Below are 23,240 nucleotides of genomic sequence, written 5' to 3'. Positions count from 1 at the left end.
CCTCTTCTGGCCCATAATACATTGTACAAATCTGAAATCGCACAATGACACAATTGAAATTAAAACTGATGTCCTGTGAAATGAAACTTAAGTGACTGATTTGAGGGTTGTCTCTCCCCCAACACACACAGCAGAATACCAGTTCTAAAATGGGTTTTAGGGGTGCCTGGGTGGCTCAGTTGGTTAAGCAGCTGCTTTAGGCTCAGGTCATGATCCCAGGGTTCTGGGATCGAGCCCCACGTCAGGCTCCCTGCTCAGCAAGGAACCTGCCTCTCCCTCTACCTGCTGTTCCCTCTTCTTGTGCTCTCTCTCTAATAAATAAATAAAATCTGAAGAAGAAAAAAAAAGGGTTTTAGGGGTCTTCCTGGATTCTAGTTTCATCATCTCTGTAAAATACGCTCAAGGTAACCCACAAATTCGCTCCCAGTCTCCCAACTCAACAGAAGTCTTTGATGATACAGGGGGCCTCGTGCTTTGTGTTGCAAGGGAGAAAAGCAGAGATTCAGAACTCAGAAAGCCATGGTTTGAATCTCTGTGGTGACAAATAGCACAGTGCAAGTCGTCTCCGTTCTTTGGACTTAGTTCTCTTTGCTCTTCTTCGTTCTTCTAGTTCTTGAGGAGTAGCGGTATTGCTGACAGCTGCCATGCAGGGTCACTGTGACCAGAGCTACGATAAGGCACCCGGCACGTTGCCTGATACCCAATAAAGATGGGATCGTTACTGTCTCAATGGAAAATGTAGCCTCTTCTAAAACACCGGGGCAATTTGGGATTAGCTGTTGCTGGCTCCTCTCCTCCCCCAACCCATCTTCACCTGGCCCTATGTCCATGAAACCGCAGTTCTGGGAGAATCTGGAGCTGAGGGGAAGATTTTAAGGCTCCTGGGCTGACTTAAAGTCAGGAAACTATGATCCATCCCACACCTGCCTTCTTTTCTTTCCTCTTTTCTACAAGCCCTTTTAGTCATAGCTAAACCAGAGTCAACTGGCTTTCCTCACTTCAGCTTTTTGCAATGTGGTTTTCGATGAAGCTCGTTGTGCTGTGGGGAAAACACTCTAGCTTCCTTTAAAGTCTGCCATCTTGTCAGTAGTAGCACCCCGACTACCCAAGAGGAAAAAGTGAGGATTTTACGCCAAAAAAGGAGAAAAAGCAAGAAAAGAAAAAAATAGATAATGGACTATACCCTCATACAGCTTCCAGAAGGAAATTTGGGATCCTTTCTTAAAATTATGAATGTATTTTCTCACAAGACGCTATTAAAAGCAGACATTTGTGGGAATGATTCTGATGTTTGGGAGTAGGAAGTAGAAAGAGCTTTGCTTTTAATCTCATATCCTTCCATGAACATATATGTTTTTTATTGTACTTAAAAACAGTTAATTGAAAGAACGAAAGAAAGAAAAAAAGAAAGAAAGAAAAAGATTTCCCTTATAGTATTTATTCTATACGAACATTTGTTCAAAATACATAAAGATGTAGGGAAAAGGATTTCATAACAGCATTATTTATTTCACTAAAAACCTAGAGAAACTTAAATATTCACCAATAGACAAATGAATAAATTACTTATGGTTCATCTATCTTGTGACTACTCTGTAGTCATTAACAAAATGAAAGCAATTGATACAGAGGGACGAAAATATATATATTAACTGAAAAAAGGTTTAGAGCCACAGATGGAGCACGATCTCATTTTTGGGAAAAGAAATAATAAAATACATAATAGTATATGCAAAACTCAAAGAAATAACTCAAAAGGAACTCTGCTAACACGGGCTGTCTCTTGTGGGAGGCACTATGGCAGACTTTCCCGTGTAAATTATATGTTTCTGTAATATTTGAAGCTTTTGCAGTGAGCATGTAAATTTACTAAACAGAAAAATGAAAATAATATTTTAAAGCAGTCATAAACTTAAAAACAAAACACTGTACAACAACCTTGGCAGATGAGTATAGGAGAGGGCTGAGAGGTACTCGTCGAATGCTGGGTGTGCAAAATGATGGAGCTCTTTGCCCTTGTGACCTCCTGACCCCATTAGCAGTAAGTGGCAGCTAGGCAGTACCTGTCACCTGCTCATCTATCTCCATGGAGGTTCACGTTCATGATGGGTCCTCTTGTCTTCTTGAGTGATAGCCATTTTCTCCATAGATTCTAAAAAGGCAACACTGTACTTTTATGTGGGTGTATTTATCTTAGAAGTGAAGCAATAATTGAGGAATAATTTCCAGGCCTCATTCATGTTAGTTAAAGATATTAGTGATCCTAGCCTTAAAAAAGCATGTTTGTTTAGATTTGTTTTCAAAAGGGAACAGAGAGAAAAGGAGTGATGTAGAAACTAAGAGCAAGAAGTGAGTGCTACAGGTCAGGTGCCCGAACACTTTGTCTCTGCTCTGTCAATGCTCTTTCAAAAGCTTCCTTCTTTCCAGAATAGGCCCTGTGGATTTTTAATGAGTTTGAAAGAGTGTATTTTTCCATATACCTTTCAAACACTGGAGAGTCAGTAGCCAAAGCATATAAATTAATAACTCCACTGCATTTCAGAAAATAACCTTAACACAAAGGTGATGCTCGATCAATGTTTGTTGATTGGTTGATTGAAGGAACAGCAGGTAAGGCTAAGTGTGCAGCAGAAAGTGATGAGTATGAACCCTATGACAAAACTTGTAATAGAAATGATTTGAATGAGATTTCCAGAATGATTGGCAGGTGGATACAAATCTCTCGACAATGAGAACATAGGTCCAAACTGGTCTGCACAAAGGATTGAGCTAACAAAGAGCTCCTACAAATTACTAAGGAAAATACTAACAAGATTATAGAAAAACAGGCAAAAAGAATAGAAATTGCCCTTAAATATATGAAAAAATGCTCAAAGTTACTACAAAAACAAAAATGCAAATAAGGTATACTGAGATACCATTTTTAAAACCTGTCAGACTTGCAAAGATCAAAACGTATGGTAATGGTGTTGGTGAGGTTTTGACAAAGCAAGCATCTCACATGTGGCCCTGGAGAATGTTCATCAGCACAACTTCTGGGAGAATAATTTGGTCACGTTCAATAAACAACAGATGCAAATATCCTTTGACACAGCAATTCCACTTCTAGAAATGTTTTCTGTAGACCAAGGCTTCTCAACCTTGGCACTATAAACATTTTAGGCTGGATAATTCTTTGTTGTGAATTTGTCCTGTGCCTTGTAGGATGCTTAGCAGCCCCCTGGGCTCTGCCCAAAAATGTTAGTAGCACTCCCCTCCCCAGTTATGACAACTAAAAATTTTTCCAGACGTTGCCAATGATGGGCAAAATCGCCCCTTATGGACATAGTGATATAGAAAGTGACATACATATGAGGTTATTCGTTCCTTGTCATTTGTAACGACAAAAAAAGTGGAAAACAGACTACAAATCCATCATTAAGATAACTTTTTATCCATTCAATGAGAATATTATACCACCACAAAAAAGAATGAAGAAGCTCTTTGTATATAGATATGGTTTGATCTTTAAGAAGTATTGCTGACAGACCAAAAGAAAGGCTAAGAAGTGTGTGTAGAGTATGCCATCATTGTATAAAAAGGAGGAAAAGAAGAATATTTATCTATATTTACATATATATGCATAAGGTATCATTGGAAGAACTGATAAGCAATCGATCATACTGATCGCTTTCAGGCCATGAAGTGCTGTGGCTTAGGACAAGGGTGGGAGTCGGCCATTGCCTAACATTTTGTAATTGTTTTTAAAACATTTATGTGCATGTAGTATCTACTCAAGAATTTTTTAAAAAATTAGTCTGTATTTTGCAGAAGATGGCCTTACAAAAGTGGCTATTAATACAGAGGCCTGAAATCCAATAGGCGTACAAGCAAGGGGGCAAGAGTTCATTCCATCAACAGTTCTGTTTTGTGAACTAAGATCAATTTGCAACACAGATGAAGCAACGTGAACAGCAGTAACCTAATGTCACTGTGATTTATAATGAACTTTTCAAGAATTATACCAGCTTTCTCGTGAACTCAGAGAAATTTGGGGGTCAGACATTTGTGGTAGCAGGCTCCCTTGCCCCTGAGTCACGGCTTTCTAGGGAGAGCAGGGGGGCCGAGAAGCTCTATGTTGCCTGCCTTTTCCATGCTCACCTTTCCAAGTGCCCTGGTCTCTATGGATTCTCCTCCTTGTCTCTAAGTGTCCAGTGGGACGATTACACTTCATTCTCTGAGCAGACTAAGTGTCTGTTGTTTAAAAGCAGAGAATCATGAAAGGTGATTCATGTTGCTATTCCATGGATTCAGTGTTTCCAGTCTTCACTTTGCAACCCACCCACGAAATTTCCACCAGCATGTGGTTCCACCAACTGGTACCATATACTTAATGCTATTATTTAAGTTGATTTTTCACTTCAACAAATTTATTCTAAAAGGAAGTCTTAAAGCATCACCATACATTTAAAAGTACTCTTTTCTAAAGTAAATTGTAACAAACATATAACTAGTAAATTAAAACTATATCAAAACCAGATTTGTCTGTGTACCATCTAGTGGGTACCTCATGGTACTCCACTTTGGGAAACACTTCATTGGATCGCTGTACCTGAAATTAGCCACAGTAGGACTGTGAAGAGGGGCTGCGTTTGGTGTTAGCGCCTTCAATTTCACTTTCTGGGCCCCTGGTCCTTGGCTGGTGCCCCTATTTGATGGTCTTTCCTGTATTACCACTCCGCGTATGCGTTCCCAGAATGTTATTCTAAGAAAGAGCCCAATGAGGGGTAGCCGCTATTAGGATTAGCTAATCTGCTCAACTGAACAGTGCTGAGGCTTATACAGCATCTTTCCTTAGCAGAGGTCACCCCCAGGAGCAGAGCCTCCGGGTTCCAAGTTCAGGAGCGCATTTTGGTGAGCCCGCAGAGACCAGGTGGACAGAAGCACACTGTGCAAGGTCGCAGGAGACTGGCGACTTCACAAACTTGCAATGAGAAACAGCATGGCCAAGATGCTTGTGTCGGTGTTGCAGAGAATTCTCACAGAAGGAGATTGTACTTGGGCAACCAAAGTGCTATCAGAAAAGCGCATGTTAGTGGGATCCGAGTATAGGGGATTACTGTAGCCCAGGGCCAGAGGCTGCTTTTACACTTATTACTACTACAGTGACCTTGGGCGAACTTTTTTTTTTTTTTTTTAAAGATTTTATTTATTCATGTGACAGAGAGACAGCCAGCGAGAGAGGGAACACAGCAGGGGGAGTGGGAGAGGAAGAAGCAGGCTCATAGCGGAAGAGCCTGATGTGGGACTCGATCCCGAATCGCCAGGATCACGCCCTGAGCCGAAGGCAGACGCTTTAACGACTGCGCTACCCAGGCGCCCCCTTGGGCGAACTTCTTAACTCCTCCATGTCTCAACTGCTTCCTCTCTAAGAAGGAATATTACTTTTATCTTCTTCGGAGAACTGTGAGGCTTACATGAGGAAATTTGTAGGAATGTGTTCAGTCCTCTCCTTGCGGTGATGCTGGTTATTGTTGTTGGTGATAATGTTGTGCTGTCATTGTGGTAAGCTTGGGGGTCCCCACTCAGGACCTCCATTACACGGAGTTGGAAACTCAGCGAGGAAGTCTTCACCCCAACACGACTTCTCAAACCCAAACAAGCTTAGATTTGAAAATACCCATTGAAGAGCACTGAATCCAACTTTTAGTATTTGTCCCAGATGTGTGGCCTAGGAAAACGTAGTTAGCTTCTCTAAGCCTCTCTTTTCTCATCAACAAAATGGGGATCTTTTGCAGAGGAGGAAGCTTTCTGGCACTCCTTAAATCCTGCTCTATCGGTGGTGGGTTCATCTACATATATATAAGACTGACTTTAAATCAAATCATCTCATCCATGTATAAAATATTACATATCTTCCCTCTCTCTCACCATCATATTCAAAGCCTATAGAAATAGTGCGCTTGAAAATCACCACAACGGTGGGATTCTTTCGTTTTCATGGGTTCCTTCTTAGAAGCATAGTTTTCTCTAATGGTTCTGCTAACTTCCGGTCGCCCCGTGCATTGCTTTAATTTCTGTAAGACGGTACAACAGCAAACGATAGAGGCCATAAAATATCTTCTCCTATGACACAGTTATCCCACACGCAGTACTAGATCATAAGGAGCTGATTTTAAAAAGGAGACAGTTTTATGTTAGGTATAGTACTATTTTTCAGTGTTCTCACCATACCTGGAAACAACTAAATGTCAAAGAATAGAGGATAAGTTCATCCATTTGTTCAGGTACATAGAATTGACAAATATATCTCCAAAGTGAATTAATTTGATCATGACGAAAATCATAGGCATGAGAAGATAATTACTTTGGAGACCACACAGATATGCGGAAATGTATCTATAAAAGAACAAATGAAGAAAGAATATAAAATTGTCATGCATTGTGATTATAACTACATGAAATTTATGTCTTTACAAGAGCAAAGGTCATTCTCACAGAGACTGTAAATTGATGTCTTTAGACAAAAGAGTTATGGAGAACTCTTAATAATAAATAAATAAAATAAAAAATAAAATAATAATTTTATCAATTTTTAAAAATAGTGTTGGCATATGAATGTTTGCTGCTCCATCTCTTGTATTAATCAAAGTGGATTTAACCTGATTCTAACCTGTCCTCAGTCTTTGCTGCTAATGGCTGCCTGTGCTCAGTGCCTGAGGTCCTCAGTGTTGGTACACCAAGCACCTTTCCACCAAAACATGGAGTAGGATGACTCCAGACAAAGTATCCCCAGAAGAAGAATGCTATAAGATGTCAGCAAGAACCCCTGTCTTGAACTCTGTATGTTTAAGTCTCTGTTCCTCACCTAGGCCAAGGCTTTTCCTACCTCCGATTCTTTACACTGTCAGTATCCTTTACCTGAAATGTTTTTCCCCATTTCTTCATGTCACTGGCTCTTTCTCACCCTTCAGGTCTCAGCCTGGATATAAATTCCTTCTCTGGCCACCTTTCTCCCCAACTCAGCCCCAGCTCAGTCTTTCCATAGAAGCTACCACCATCTATATCTTCCCCATGTATTTATATACTCGCTTGTCATTGCCTTCTCCATTAGCATGTGAGTGGGTGAGGACAGGCACCTTTCCTCTGTCATTTACCACCGTACTCCCAGCACCTAGCCCAGAACCTGGCACATAGTAGATGCCAAGAAACGTTTGCTGAACGAATGAATGACTCTTTATATACCAAAAGAGAAATGTTTCTTTGATACAGTGTTGGGTTTAAAAAATAAAAAAAAACTTTGGCACAAATAGATGTAGTTTAGGGTAGAAATAGTCCTATATTTTGATTTCCTATAATAAGCTGGTATAATTTCTGTGACTTTTTAATTATCAAAAAAGGAAAATATAATGAGAAGCTTGCTTATAAATACCTTTACATTAACGGGGATTATATGACAACATAAGACTTTGGATCAGGTTCTTATTTAATTAAAATACTGACAAATTTACTGAAATTTCAAGGACCTGAGCAGACATTGGATCTAAAAAGGGAATTTTATATGCATGGAGAACCATTTCAGAACTTCTATTTCTGTCCCTGGATCTCTTTAAGTGAAGACCCACAGTGTCATGAAGTCAAACCCAGACTGACCTCTGAATGAAAATTAGGTCCTGGAAGATTTACTTTTTCAGTCGGCCTAATACCCCACGGAGAAGAAGAATTTATTACTACTTGTTAAGAAAATAGAGAGATGAGGATTTACTATTTGGTGCATGAAAACTTGAGAAGAGCTTTAAAATGGTTTTCTGCGGGGTCCATTTTTATGTTTGAAATGAAGACATCCTGTTTTACATGGACCTCATACCTCAAGAAACTGAGCTCTTGGACTTTCCAGTCAAACTTTTCTTCCAGACCGACATTCCAGACCTTTATAGTATTGCTCCATGGCCTATTTTTACTGCAAAGACTGGTTGACAGATACACCAGTCCCTGAGCAGTAGGAATCAAATTTAATTTTAATGTGGGAGTCTTCGCCTCCCAAACAAAAACTCTCTATTCACTGGCTTTCTCCTTATAACATCAACCTCACATCACAAAGGCAAACCAATTGGGATCCAAAGAAAATCCATTAAGGTGGACATTGAAACCGCATATCTTTGGATCCTTACTTCCCTTGGCCTCGCTAGACAAGGCTGACAATTTTTAGCTCCCAGATGCTCTTCTGAATTCAATTTGACTTTTGAGACCTTTGTTCATTCCCTGGGTATTTATTGACCACTTACTGTGTGCCCTGCACTGTTCTAGGTGTTGGTGATGCAGTGATGAGCAAGGTCCTCCTGCTTTCATGGAACTGACCTTCCAGTGGATACACAGACAGAAAAGAAACAGGGAAGCACATCAATAAACAATAAGTACATGTAGATGCTGATATACCGAAGTATCAATGTACTTAAAAAAGAAAAGAAAATAAACAAACAGGATCCTGAGAAAATACTTAAACAGACAGAAATAATAAAGAACCAGCCCTGCAAAAAGCCTGGGGTGCTCCTGAGCACAACTAATGCAAAGACCCCGCACTTGCATGCCCCGGATGTGAGCACCCTCAAGTGTACCCCTCACTTGCCTTACCCTAGCTCTGGCCGTGTCCAGAGGCCCTACAGGGAGCGTGAGCTTGGAGTGTTCAAGGCTCAGAAAGAAGGCAGATGTAGTAGAAGGCTGGTGGATAAAGGGAGTGTGGTGTGAAATGAAATTGGAAAGGCAGGTAGGGACCCCTGGATGAAGAGTCTTGTAGGCTATAACTGAGCATTTACTTAAATACTCTAAACAGCCATGGAAGGTTTTAAAGTTGGGAGTAAGACCTGATTTATCATTTTAAAAGTTCATTCTATGGGGCGCCTGGGCGGCTCAGTCGTTAAGCGTCTGCCTTCAGCTCAGGGAGTGACCCCGGCGTTCTGGGATCGAGCCCCACATCAGGCTCCTCCGCTGGGAGCCTGCTTCTTCCTCTCCCACTCCCCCTGATTGTGTTCCCTCTCTCGCTGGCTGTCTCTCTCTGTCAAATAAATAACTAAAATCTTTAAAATAAATAAATAAATAAAAGTTCATTCTAGATGTTGCATGGAAAATAAATTCTATGGAGCCTTGAGTGTCAGTGAAAGCCCAACCAGAAGACAACTCAATCACGTAGGAATGAGATGGAGAGACTGTGACTGATGAAAGTCTCAAGCAAAAATGTTCAGGTAACTTTAAGAATATTACTGGCAAAGGGTTTAGCTGTAGAGGGGAAGGAAGCGTCAGACAGGGAGGAGGAAAAAAGAGAACAGAGTGCTTTGTTCTCCTGAAAAGAGTGTGGGGGGGCTAGCGGTGGAGGGCTGGCCCACTGCTGTTTCCTACATGTGCCTCTCTGACCCAGCTTTTAAAATTCCAACCTCCTGAAGCCTCTTCTTCCTCTTTCAAGGCTGGGCCATGAACTTCTACCTCCAGGGAGTCTTGTTTACTTACTTCTACACCCAGAACTCTTTCTTTTGAAGTCCTTTATAACTTGCTTTGTTCTCTACTCTTTTGGAATTGAGCCTTGTTCTGTTAGGGGCTCATTTGTATAACTCTAACCTCTCCAATGGTGTCTAACCCTCATGTCCTTGCTCTTTCCCTCCTTTTCTTCCTTCCACAAATAATGAGTGAGTCGAAAATGCCAGGCACTGTTATAGACACTGGTGATACCATCTTTACCAAACTGGGTGCTGGCCCTCATAATGCTTATTATAATATAAAAGAGGGTGGAGGAATGACATTAGCACAATAATCACTTTAATAAATGGGTAATTGCAACTCTGGGACGTGCTCTGAAGAGAGGGCAGGTATGGCTAAGGCGGCACGTAACAGGAGTAGATGACCTAGTCCAGAGAAATCAAGGAAGGCTTTCCAAGCAAGTGACCTTCAAAATGGGGCCTTAACATTGAAGGAAATCTTACGTAGTTGGATCCCAGAGAGACAGAAGAAAAGGGGACATGAGCTGATGTGGAGGATGGCATGTGATAGATTGTGGTGTCTGCTCTAGGTCTAAGGGGAGAAGGGCTGCAGGGACATGTCCGCTTCTGATAAGAATCATCAGGACATGATCACAGTCACCATGTGTCATGCTGGCTGCTGTGTGGGGAGTAGGGTGGTGGGGGGCTGGGGCAGAGTGAGTGCAGGGAGACCATTAGGAGGTGTTAGGCATCCCAGGCGAGAACTGCTGGCAGCTTTCACAGGGAAAGTGACCGTAGAAAATGGAGAGAAGATTCTAGAGGACCTTTAGGAGACAAAGCTTGCCATGGCTCTCATTTCTTTTTGAACACATAGCGGGGCTCCCTGAAGCGATGAGGACAAAGATTTGTCCTGGGGTATGTGTGGAAATGCCAGAGCTCACAACATGTGTCATTGCAGAAGATCCATGCCCTGGCTTACTGATTTTCAGGACTGCCCTTTCCACTGAGGACTTCAGAGCAAGAAGGCATTGCACGCTCTGCAATAACCCGAGGGAGGTTCCAACTGCTCACGGGTCACCACTGCTAATAGTGATAAGCACCATTTATCAGGGAGGCTGGGTAGGCCTTAGAGACATACGGCAGTTTGTTAAATCCTTCCAACATAAGGTATTGAAATTTTCTTTGTCTCCGTCACCTGCTCTGTCCATTAGGGTAATAGTCCTTGCTAATTTATAGGGTGGTGGTAAGGATTAGATGAAATAATCTACATTTAGCACAGTGGCTGATACCTACTAAGTGTTAAGTAAATATTAGTTACTATTATTGGAATAATCGTAACCTCCCCCTCATTAAAAGGAAACAAGATAAAGACGGAATGTTTAATTATTACAAAAGACGTAAATAGCTTTATATAGAGTCACACAGCCTTAAGCAACTTACGCAATGCTGCATAGCTTCTAAGTGGGGAGCTTGTCTCTGACCCAGATGTGCCTGACACCAGAAGCTGTGTCTTTGACTGACGTGCAAGGAAAAGCAAGGAAAAAGCAAGGAAAGGGGACCATCTCCCCATCTGCCATCTTTAATTTAAGAAGGATGCATGCTCCAAGCGATGTTTCTGCTGCTAGATCAGACCGCAGGCTAACGGGAAGAGCCCATGGGGAGTGAGACCCTTGACCAGACACTGACTAGCATGGCAGCCTTGACTTTTTATCCTGCCCCACATACACAGAATGGCTCACACGCTTGTGAGCACCACAAGCTTGATCCTGAAGGTGCAGATACATTAAAACAGGGAAACCGTTGCAGTTCTCCTGAGGGTCCTTCCAAAGATCAAGGTGCTACCAGTAGGGCTGAGCTGCTCACATGCCTTTGTCATGAAATACTCACTGTTGCCCAAGGTAAGTAGGATCGAGGTCCTCACTTTACGAATAGCAAACAGAGGCTTAAAGAGGTTAAATACCTTGCCCGAGATCCACATCCAGAAAGTGATAGAGTCGGAATTTGAATCCAGCTCTAGCTGGCTCTACTGGCCTCACCAGTCAGTGACACTTGTCTCCATCTATGCTGCCCCTTCGATCTCATGCTTACCGGAAGGACCCAAGGCCCTCTGTTTCTCTTTGACCCCGGAAGGGATCTGGTTTCACTCATGTGCAACTAGGCATGTTGCGCAGCTGGTGACCGCCTCTCAGGACAGCATTTGTCTGTAAAGCTGCCCAGTGGTGTGTTGGAGTTGGCTTGCTGTGGCCCATGAGGGCGGATGATTAAATTTTGAGGAATTTTGGGAGCCAGGAGACATCACAACGGTAGTTTGAAATGGGCCACCATGGGCGTACTTATACGAGCAATCAGCCAACACTATGGATCGGGGCTCCCTGACACTCTCCACGCCATGACCAGCACAGCAGTTGTAAACCTTCACCAACATACCATGGGTCCCTGATCTCATTGTCCTCTGCTAAAGAATGCCAGGCATCATGGACCACTTTGCAAAGAAGCTGGCAGGCACAGGGTGCTGTCTGCAAGTGTGCCTGCCGGTGAGCTACGAGCTGCCATCTGTGCTTCTTTCCGGCCCACTGTTGCTGCTGGGGGAAGGCGCTTCTCGACTCCACTGAAGATGCCTGCACATTTCACCAGCAGACACCGGAACCAAATCCGTGTGAAAAGAAGAGGCTCCAGCAGTATGTATGTTTAGACATGGATATTTAAAATTAGAAGGTTGTTATGTAAAGTTAGAAAAAACATACTTCATCTGCAGTATTACAGAATTTTTTTCTGAGCAGGTGGGATTATTTTTCACATGACGTCATAAATCCACAGATTTTTAAAACTGCAAGGAACATAATTTTCCAAATGGGAAAAGAGAAAAAGAAGCTGTGACCCCGAGAGGGGCACTGGTTGGCTCAGCATCCCACATTTCATCATGCATACGTATCTCTCTCCACAGACCTGCATTTAGTCACCGAACATAAAGAATCCAGGCCCCTGATGCTAGCCTGACTTTAAAGAATACTTTAATGCTGTCCTTCATTTGAAAATGAATATGTTATGCCACTCTGCTTGCTCCTTTGGAGAATTGATGATGATACAAATACTGGCTAATTTTTACTAGGTGCTTACGAGGTGGCAGGGCTCATGCTAAGTACTTCAGATATTAAGTTGAACTCTATGAAATTGCTAATATCTGGCCTTTTTTGATCTGCTGAGTAGTAATTTCAAGTAGTTCAGTCTAAATGCATTCTATCTGTTAATCTTTACCATATTCTCGTGAAGTGAATTCTATTATCACACCCACTTCACAGATGGTAAGACTAAGGCTTTAAGTTTTTTAAAAATGCTTCTTCCCATAAGTGTTATGCTATTGTTGTCTATAGGTGGTACGTAGTGCACACTTGTGTGCAAATCGATGGCCCTAAACAATGGAACACACATAGGGGATGAATAGTAATAGCTCACATGCCTTACCTTTCTCAGTGACCTTGGATAAATTTCTAACCAATGGATTTTTATAATATTTGAAGAAATGCTTTTATTAATGTTATATATGAATATAAACCATAGGCATTAGAAAACAAAAAATTTGATGTTTGTGCACTATATATCTGCTGTATCCCATATGGAAATGTTAGCGACTGTAGCCTATGGTTCCCCAGAATTAAGTGTCCTGGAATTTTTTTATAATACTTAAATGAACAAATGAGGGGCTCCTGGGTGGCTCAGTTGGTTAAGTGTCTGCCTTTGGCTCAGGTCGTGATCCCAGGGTCTTGGGATGGAGCCCTGCATGGGGCTCCCTACTCAGCGGGGAGCCTGCTAGGCTTCTCCCTCTGCCCCTCCCCCTGCTTGTGCTTTCTCTCCCTTCTTCTCTTTCTCTCTCTCAAATAAATAAATAAAATCTGTCAAAAATGAATAAGTGATTTTACAACATTGCCTATATGCAAATTATAACCAACAAAATTCTAAATAAAGACAATTTGGCTGTGTGATTAGCTGCAAATAATATGTAATAACAAAGCTGATGATGCCTGGAAAACAAATGTCAGGAAAGCAAATTGGTGAAAGCTGCAAAATAGGCTCCGAAAAAATATTTAAAAGGAAATGACTGCTCTTTCAATATGAAACAAGAAGTTCTAACATCACAGTAAGAGAGAAAATTGACCGATGCCATGTGATTTATCAGCCATGTATGATGAATCCTCCAAGTTGACCGCTAGCCCTCTGTTAACTTAGTCCACAAATACTGAGTATCTAGCAAAGGGCCCTGTCCGTAAGTAATTCCATATGCCTTCAGATTGATTATCGATTATTTCCAATACGAGTCTGCTGAAGATGAGCATGTTTGAACTGCTAAAGAAGCAGCAGTTTGATTTCACCTGCAGCATCTGTCGGCTCCACACCCAGCCTGGCCTCCTTCAAGGCTCCGTTTCATTGAACACTTCCAAGCCTGCTCTCAGAAGATTCCAAACTCATGCTTATACCTACTAAGCCAGATCCCAACAAGGAATGGGGATGCCTTTGTCTCTAAGTGACCACCAAGCACCTAGTGTTATTTCCCCTTCAGTAAAATATCAGTGAAAACCCCTGCCTTCCCTTCCTAATGTTGGAAAAAATAATACAATGATATAGTAAGGAGTCACACACATGCTTTGAAAATTTGCTGAGAAGGGCTCAACAGGAGCTAGAATCTTTAAAGAAGAAAGGAATGTCTTAGGTAGTATTTCCAGACCTTTCATGTTGGGAAGAAAGAATCTGATGCAAAAGGTAGAGACATTTGCCCAGGCTCAGTCACCTAGAGAGGAGTAGAGTTATCAGTGATAACAACAGCAACATGAACAATCGTAACAATGCCATTGCTGCTGTGGAATACAAGAATATCTCTAGATACATAAAAAGACTGACGTGGCTAAGCAGGAGTAATCTTCTGGATAAGAAGCACTGGTCTATACTGCATAACACTGTGACAGCCCCTGTCTCCTGCTAAGTTTTCCAAGGGATAAAGAGGCTTACCATTGGATCTTGCAAATTTTAGATAACTAAATGCCCAGGGAATATTATTCCAAGATATTAAGTGAGTAATGACCATTGCGACCAATAGAATTAAATTAATAAAAACGTTGGCACTGATCTTATCACTTAACCATTCCAAGTATCATTTTCCTCCACTATAAATTTAGGAAACTGGGCTAGATCATCCCTTAGGTCCCATTAAATGCTAATATTTTATTAATCATGTCCCATAAAATCTAGTATATTTCAGATGAAGTTCAGATTCTATCCAATCACAACATTTGCCACATAAAATATTATAATTTTAAAATTAAACTTAAACTTGCAGGGAAAAAACACTAATGAATATTAAAATTAATCTTTTGCATATTTTAGAACTAAAATCACCTAATACAACCGCCCCATCTCTGAATGTTTTTCCACATTCTCTTCTGATGACTCTTACTGTACTTTTTAGGCTGTTATAACAAACATGTCTGTGCCCCCTTTGGCTTTATTTTATTCTACATATGTCTTCATAATTCAGCCCACTCTAAAGAAAATATACTGTTTAAAAAAAGACAAGACAAAGTGCTCACATACCCCATGACGGTTCTCAAAGTACGCCAGGCTGGTTTTGGTTAAAACAAAGAAACGGACTTTGAAGTTTGAGGGAGAAGTTCTTCTCTTCTGTTGTGATTTCTTGATGAGCTGTTCTTCCAGGAGGATAAAGTTGTTCATGATCCAGTTCTTGGGATGTGATGCACCTTGGGCCTCACCCCGGGGCACCACCAGTGGAAACAGCTTCAGCACGAGGAAGGTGTTGGGGAGGCAGTTGATTTTCAGAGAGCTGTTAAAAGGCCTCTTGCCTCCAGCGTTATCTTTTGATCAGTGTTCAGTCAACAACGTGGAGCTTCTCCTCTGATGTCAAAGGCTGTAACCACATCCTTTCGAAATTCACAAAACTAAGAGGCATATGTAAAAACTATACATACCCTTTGCTGTATGGTTTGGAAATGATATTTGAAGAATTTTAGACTCAAAATGATAGGAAGCATTAGAGTTTAATCTTTACAGTCCTTGGTTTAGCCCGGCTGACAGTTAAGGCATGTTGCACAAGGAGTGGGAACGCAGGCTCTGAAACCAATGAGTACAGCTTGTGTATTAGTTTCCTCCTGCTGCTGTAACAATTCATCACAAATTCAGTGGCTCACAATTTATTATCTTATAATTCTGTAGTTCAGAAGTCCAAAATGGGTCTCATCGAGCTAAAATCCAGGTTTCTGCAGGCTCATGATCCTTCCTGGAGGCTCCTTAGGGTAGCATCTGTTTCCTTGCTCTTTCAGCTTCTCAGACCACGTGTATTCCTTGGCTCGTGGTTCCCTTCCTCCATCTTCAAAGCCAACCACAGCTGGTCAAGGTCCCTCACCTGATACAACTATAAGTTCTTCTGTCTCCCTCTTCCAAATTCAAGGACGCTTGAGCTTATCCTGGGCCTGCCGAGATAATCTAAAATAATCACTCTATTTTAAGGTCAGTTTATTGCAACCATAATTCCGTCTTCTACCTTAATTCCCCTTTGTCATGTAACCTAACACATTCACAGGTTCCAGGGGTTGGGCATCGACATCTTTACCGGATTCATCCCTCTGTCTACCACAGTTTGAGTTCTGGCTCCAACACGTAACTAGCTGTGAGTCTCTAGGCAAATTACTCAAGAGCTCTGAGCCTCAGGTTTTTCATCTGTGAAAGGGGACAGCTGTGCCCCTATACAAGTCACTGTAGGGCTGCTCTCTGGTTTCCTTGCCAGTCTCATTTCACAGCTTGCTCACCCATTCTCACTCCAGCCCCCATGCATGCCCCTTACACCACTTTGAACATCTGCTTGCTTTGCCTGAAAACAGCTTCTCTCCCCTGCTTTGCCTGTTTTAACTCTAAATTATACTGCAAGTCTCAGCCTGCATGTCACTTCCTCGAGGAAGCCTTCCTGGCTTTCTAAGTCAAATTTGCCAATTATACGCAGATGATCCCTTATACCTTTCTCTTTTCTACCCATTATGACAGTTGTCATTGCACATATGGAGGGTGATTTTTGCATTAGTGTTTCTCTTCCCCACTATTCTAGAAGCCCCATGATGGTAAGGACTACGTGTGGTTTTGCTCACCGTTATATACTCAGCAACAATCACAATGCCTGGTGTGTGTAAAGGATGTTAAAAAAAATGTGTTGAATGAATAATCACAAAACTGGGTTAGACAGTTAAAAGAGACAATGACCATAAAACACTTAAGAGAAATACATTGAAGTTTATTGGTTTTTAAAGTTTAAATGAAAGCCTATAGGAGTTACAAATAGATGATTACTTTCCTATCCAAAAACTTAGTGGAAGAGCAGAAAACAAGTATGGATAGTATAAAAAACAAAGCATGTTTGAGCTTTGAGACCAAGAAACCTGTGTTGGAGTCCCATTTCTGTTATTTACTAAGTTAGTTCTCTTCGAGTAAGCTACTTATTCTCTCTGATCCTTAGTCTCCTTGCAGCATCCTGTTGAGGACTGAATCCCATAAACTCTGAATGGTGGATGCTAGTCACATATCTTGCCTTAGAAGTAGCACATGGTTGAAGTACAATATATGTGAATCTTACTTCTGGCATGAAGTAAATAAGAAGAAATCTCAGTGGAAGCAGAGATGGTATATACTGTACAGGGACAAATAATGAAACAAAACAATCGTTATTGCTGGACAGGAGTGTAATCATCTAAAATTTTGTTTTGAATGTAAATTACCAGACTACAGCTTAATTTTGTTTCATATATTGGATGCTCCAGCATAGTCAAGACACTCAAGAATGTGAGGAAGGGAGATACTTTAAATGATTCCTTCTCCCACATTCTGAGGTTTTAAGACGTGTGTGGAAATACACTGCCCAAAAGATGTAGTATCTTTTTTCTCTCTGAATATGGGCTTGAGGCAAGGAATGCTGTTTTCTCCAAACACCTACTCTCCCCCCTTCTTTCTGGATAACTGACTTCCTAAAGGTTATCTGGGTATATGGCTTCCAGAATTAAGTTTTCAGTACAAGACTATTTTTTAGCCAACGGAACATAGCAGATGTGATGATGGCAACTTCCAGGGGATGTCCTTAATGGCAGTCATCATACTCTTTTCCTTCTCTTTTTCTTCCTTCCTACTGACTAGAATGTGGATATGATGGTTGGAGCTGGAGCAGCTACTTTATATCATGAAGTGAAAATTGCACGTTGAGGACAACAGAGGGTAAGGTAGAAAGAGCCATAGGTCCTAATAACTTGGATCCTCCATGCCAGCGTGGAATCGCCCTTTTCTTTTTTAACATAAAAAGAAATAAAACTACATTTTCTAAGCCTCTGTTATTTTGAAGTTCTGTCACTAACACCAAACCTAGTGTTAACTAATATAGTGCTATCTTTCAAAACAGACTGTAAACTCCTTTGAGAAGGGTAGATTTATACCTATTCAGTTCAGGTTGAAAGATTTACAGACTTCACAAAGTGTTCTCATCTGGGAAAGCAAAATATCATCAGTAACTGTTGTAATAGGTGCCTTTCATTTGCCAAGTCTTCATGAAGTGCAATCATAAGTAATTTTATTCTCTTTCTCATAATACCTTCAAGCCCACTCACTGGGATTTGTCTTTGTCCTCACCTAAATGTCACCTTAAGAGGCCCAATATTTTCTCATAGCTTTCAGAAAACATTCATAAAAATATATAATCCCTTTGTTCTGTTATGTTTTAAGATTTTATTTATTTATTTATTCGAGAGTGTGAAAGAGTGTGTGCGAGCAGGGGGAGGGGCAGAGGGTGAGAGAGAATCCCAAACAGACATGCTGAGTGCTGAGTGCAGAGCCTGATGCAGGGCTCGACCCCACGACCTCGAGATCACGACCTGAGCCTAAACCAAGAGCTGGATGCTCAACCGCCTGAGCCATCCAGGTGTCTCTTTTGTTTTGGTTTTAAAAAGTCCAATTCACAGGAGCTAAATTCAAAAAGCTCCCACTTGTCAAAGATGGAATGATTTGGGCATCAAAAAGAACATTAACCACGATGAACTGAAGAACAGCCAAATGTTAAAATCATGAGTTCATAAGATGCTTAAAAAAAAAAATCTCAATCTATTGATCACTTTTGGAGGATGCTGGAGAGCCAATTTATTATTCTGAAAACCAGAAAACAAAGGGAAAGAATAAAACATGTCTCCTGTCTTTCTTGAAGAACTATATCTCAGTTTAGTATTCAAATATTTAATAAGGGAAAGTCTTTCATTGGAGAAGAATATCAACAATACATGAAGAGGGAGTGATAGAACACTGCCATCTCACAATCCCAAAGACACAACGGATTTAGGCAACAATCATCAGTGGCTGCTAAAATCATGATGTGAAAAACCAACAGGAAAATTTATAGTTTATACATTAGCTTGATAACACTGTCACGTACTGATGAATCTTAACATCACAGAAAGAGAGAGACAACTAGACATATTATGTTTCCTGACGCGACGCAATAGGAAGTACACAAAACCACCTACGCAGAAGTCTTACCAAAAAAAAAAAAAAAAAAATCAGACCTCAATCTCATCAAACCTCTAGATCTAAATCCAAGCTTGCAGGAAATATAGGAGATAAAGGAACACAACAAAAGATACAGAGAGCTGCGATTGGACAAGTCCAGATACACAAAACACTGAACACAAGTGACCCTGTGTCTACAACAAATAAGTCAGAGAAAGAACCTGGAGATTAAAAGACTTTAAGAGGCATATCAAGCATGTGATGGTTTTGTTTGGATTTAGATTTAAACAAACCAATTATACAAAGTCATTATGAGACCACTGGGAAATCTGAACATTGACTACATATTTGATGATTATTAATTTTTAAGGTGTGATAATGGCCCTGTTATGTTAAAAGGTCCTTATTTTGCACAGAAACATACTGAAATAATTATTTATAAAATAATAAAATGCTCAAGATAAGCTTTGTTTTAACTCAGGGAAGGAGGAGAAATAGCAGGGGAAGAGATGAAAAATGTTTGTCCATGAGTTGACAATTACTGGAACTGGGTGTTGGGTAGATGGGGGTTCTTTATTCTATTCTCCTTATGTTACTGTATGTTTGAAAATTTCCATCATGAAAAGTTAAAAAAAGAGAAAACAAGGCCAGTCCAGATCAGCATAACAATCAAAAGTCCAAACATGTATTCAACTTAATGCTTTTCCTCAACCTAAGCATGAGCCTGCTTCAGACTTAGAAGTATGTTGACTTTTCCACCATGTCCTAACTCCTCCTCTTTCCACTCCCATTAGCCTGGCTCCTGACCCACCCATTCAGGCTCAGGCTGAGTGGGGAGAAGGGAAAAAGGTACAGCATTCAATGAGGCTACCGTTGTAATCTGGGATTGATGCCCTCTGCATGTGGTGGATACACAATTGTTGCTTTTCTTCCACAGGAAAGTTTTGTCATGTGTTTTGTTGTTGTCATTAATTTCAGAGGGCTCTGACAGCAGCTTTCTTGATGTGGGAGATGCCGCTTGGACTGGCCAGTGAGCCCAACCCTCAGCGCTCGGATGTCTGCTGCCGCATCTTCAGTGTGCCTCCTGCTCCGTCCAACTCTGTTGGGATTCCTTTCGCCATTTGGGCTGCCCTCTTGGGTGAGTTTTCCTTGAAAATGAACTGCATGCCATTTATTCCTTTTATGGCTCTACTGCAAGCCTCGGGGATCCTTGCCCTGCAATTGAGGGATGTGCCATTTGCCTCACGCACAGCCCCTCCCCCCCTTGGCACCAAATAAGCAGCTGTTCCACAAACTTTCACCAGGACATTTCTCCAAGTGGGATTTAGACACCAGTCCTTATGTCTCCTAAACTCTATGAGACTTGTGTCAAGTTCACTGAGTAGTCCCTTCATGTCCCTGTCACTAGGCTTCTGATGAATGCAAGCATCCACTCTCCTTCCCCTATGGGGGGGGGGGGGGCTGTGAGAGGAAGTATGTAGTGCACCAAAGTCTTTCTCTTGACTTTTCAAGCCCTTGTTTTCTGAGAGCTGGAGGTGGGCAGACACTATTCCTGGCAGAACCTGTTTTGCTTGGTACTGTGTCACAGATGACATAGTATCCTATTTTAGGACAGGAAGGTACTTGATTCCCTTAATTATAGCATTATAGGCCTTTGTGGCCTCGGCTGAAACTGAGTTAGAGAACCTCATTTAACTTCCTATAGCAAAGAAAAAAAACAAACAATTCAGTCTGGCACTGCCGGATCCAGACATCAGAAATGTTCACTTTCATTTCTTTGTTCGGTGTTGACTTCATGCTGAGGCCGACTTTCCTTCACAGCAGCGCAATGGATGCCGGGAGTTATAGGCTGGCATGTTACTGCTGGAACTGGATTCTTTTCCCTAACAGTTCCAGCAAACCCCTCAGAACTGTGGGTCATCCACCTGGCTTGAGCGACCTGATCCCATGCACCGCCAGCATCACAGCCAAGGCAGTAGAATGTTCTGTTGCCTATTTCTAGGTGTACTCTCTCCTGGATTTGGGGGTGGGGCACCGTCAGCCCTACCCACCCATATGGGCTGAGAGTATAGACGGGGGGTGGAACACCAGGTGCTGTCACCAGAGAAAGCGGAACGGATGCCAACTCCTCAATAAAGGATCTGCCTTTACACTAACCTAAGGTCCATCTTTGTTGCTTTATCATTTGAGGTCCCACAATTCTAGTCCTCTTCCCTGGTCTAGGGAATAACCATTCAGAAAAGCAAAGATGCTTCTTATGTAACCCCAGAGCCTTCCAATGTCCAGGCCAGAGATCCTTTAATGGTCCTCTTAGGATGTGGCTTCGAAGCTCTCTATTTTCCTTGTAGTTCTCATCTGAACTTGATCAGGTTTATTTATATCTGTATAAAAATGATACCCAGGATATTCTGGTAATTACATGGCCTCTTCTGAAAAATGTTTTAAAAACCCTTAAAAAGTTAAAAATTGAGCTACCCTATGATCCAGCAATTGCACTACTGGGTATTTACCCCAAAGATACAGATGTAATGAAGAGAAGGGCCATATGCACCCCAATGTTCATAGCAGTATTGTCCACGATAGCTAAACTGTGGAAGGAGCCGAGATGCCCTGCAACAGATGACTGGATTAAGAAGATGTGGTCCATATATACAATGGAATATTACTTAGCCATCAGAAAGAACAATTACCCAACATTTGTAGCAACATGGACGGGACTGGAGGAGATTATGCTAAGCAAAATAAGTCAAGCAGAGAAAGACAATTATCATATGGTTTCACTCATTTATGGAACATAAGAAGTAGGAAGATCGGTAGGAGAAGAAAGGGAAGAAGAAAGGGGGGGTAAACAGAAGGGGGAATGAACCATGAGAGACTATGGACTCTGGGAAACAACCTGAGGGCTTCAGAGGGGAGGAGGTAGGGAATGGGATAGACTGGTGATGGGTATTAAGGAGGGCACGTATTACATGGTGCACTGGGTGTTATACGCAACTAATGAATCATGGAACTTTACATCAAAAACCAGGGATGTACTGTATGGTGACTAACATTATATAATAAAAAAATATTATTATAAAAAAAAAAAACAAAACCTCACAAACCTTTATTCCTTCTAGAGCTATCAATCTTACAGAAAAAAAAAAAGCACGAGCACACAGATACATATGCACAAAGTGTTCCCTGCAGTGTCATTGTAACAGAAATGGTCTATATGTGCATCACTGAGAAACTTGTTAAATAATCTATGGTGTATCCGTTCGACAGGACGCTCTAAGATCATGAAAATGAATAAAGTTAATCTATAATGTACCACTCTTAAAAAGTACTAGATATATTTAAGACAGGAAATGTTTAGACCAGTAGGTATGACATAATCCTGTTTTTACCTAAAAACCTTTTATGTTTATATTAATGTGTGTGTGTGTGTGTGTGTGTGTGTGTGTGTATACACACACACACACACACAGCGATGTCAGGGAATTCACATATCAAACTTCCAGCAAATGGAATTGAAAGGGTAGAAAGATATTTCACTTTTTAATTTATACAATTAAAAAAATGATATGGGAGAATTCTTTTCTACTTTCCAATTTAAAATAGAAGAAAATTATGCCCTTTGTCGTAAATCTTTGGTTTAATTAGCAGAAGACTGTAATAACAGGTGGCCAGGAAGCTTAGAGCTAATTTTCTAAAATACATACATATTTCTGGTTATAACAGTGAAATGCATCCTTGCTGGAAAAGGCAAACCAGCAAATATAGACAAAATTAATAATTACTTCTAGTGTCACCCCTCAGAGATAATCACTGCTAACACTGATTGTACATTCCTCCAGTACTTTTCAGAGTTAAGTTTAATATTTAATAGTAATAATCATCTTATCCCAGCTCCTGAATCAGCGACCTCCCTCTACCTGTATACAGTTTCTAATCTTCGTTTTTATCTTTACTGTTAACTGTTTTAGTATTTGTGTGTATATTTAATGACAAGCTTCTCTAGTATAACATCAAAGAAATAAGTATATAAGCCGAGGTAGGACATCTCCCGGCTTCTAAACAGCAAAATTGGAAGCTGAGAAGGAAACAGTCTTAAGGCAAAATGAGGGCAGAATTTTGGCTCAGCGTGGGGCTACATGTGGCAGTGCAGGACAGAAGAAAGAAGCCAAAAGAAGGCAGAAGGGGAAGAGAGGGTGATATGAGTTGGATCATAGTACTGAGAAATAAAATTATTTAGATCACCTGTCTGGCTTCTTTTAT

The 23,240-nt window shown here is 41.1% G+C and overlaps 1 protein-coding gene across 1 annotated transcript in view; it reads right to left on the bottom strand.

Annotated features, from left to right (window-relative positions):
• The window catches only part of ITK (IL2 inducible T cell kinase), a 59,086-nt gene extending 43,773 nt beyond the window's left edge, over positions 1-15,313 (bottom strand). The window contains exon 1 of the mRNA XM_026510859.4: positions 15,030-15,313. Within this exon, the coding sequence (XP_026366644.1) occupies positions 15,030-15,167 (138 nt within the window). The 5' untranslated portion in view covers positions 15,168-15,313. The remainder of the gene's footprint in view (positions 1-15,029) is intronic.
• Positions 15,314-23,240: the final 7,927 nt, after the last annotated feature.

This window comes from Ursus arctos, unplaced genomic scaffold, assembly GCF_023065955.2.
Source record: "Ursus arctos isolate Adak ecotype North America unplaced genomic scaffold, UrsArc2.0 scaffold_15, whole genome shotgun sequence".
In the NCBI taxonomy this organism is placed as follows: domain Eukaryota; kingdom Metazoa; phylum Chordata; class Mammalia; order Carnivora; family Ursidae; genus Ursus; species Ursus arctos.
This window is presented reverse-complemented; position numbering and strand designations above follow the sequence as displayed.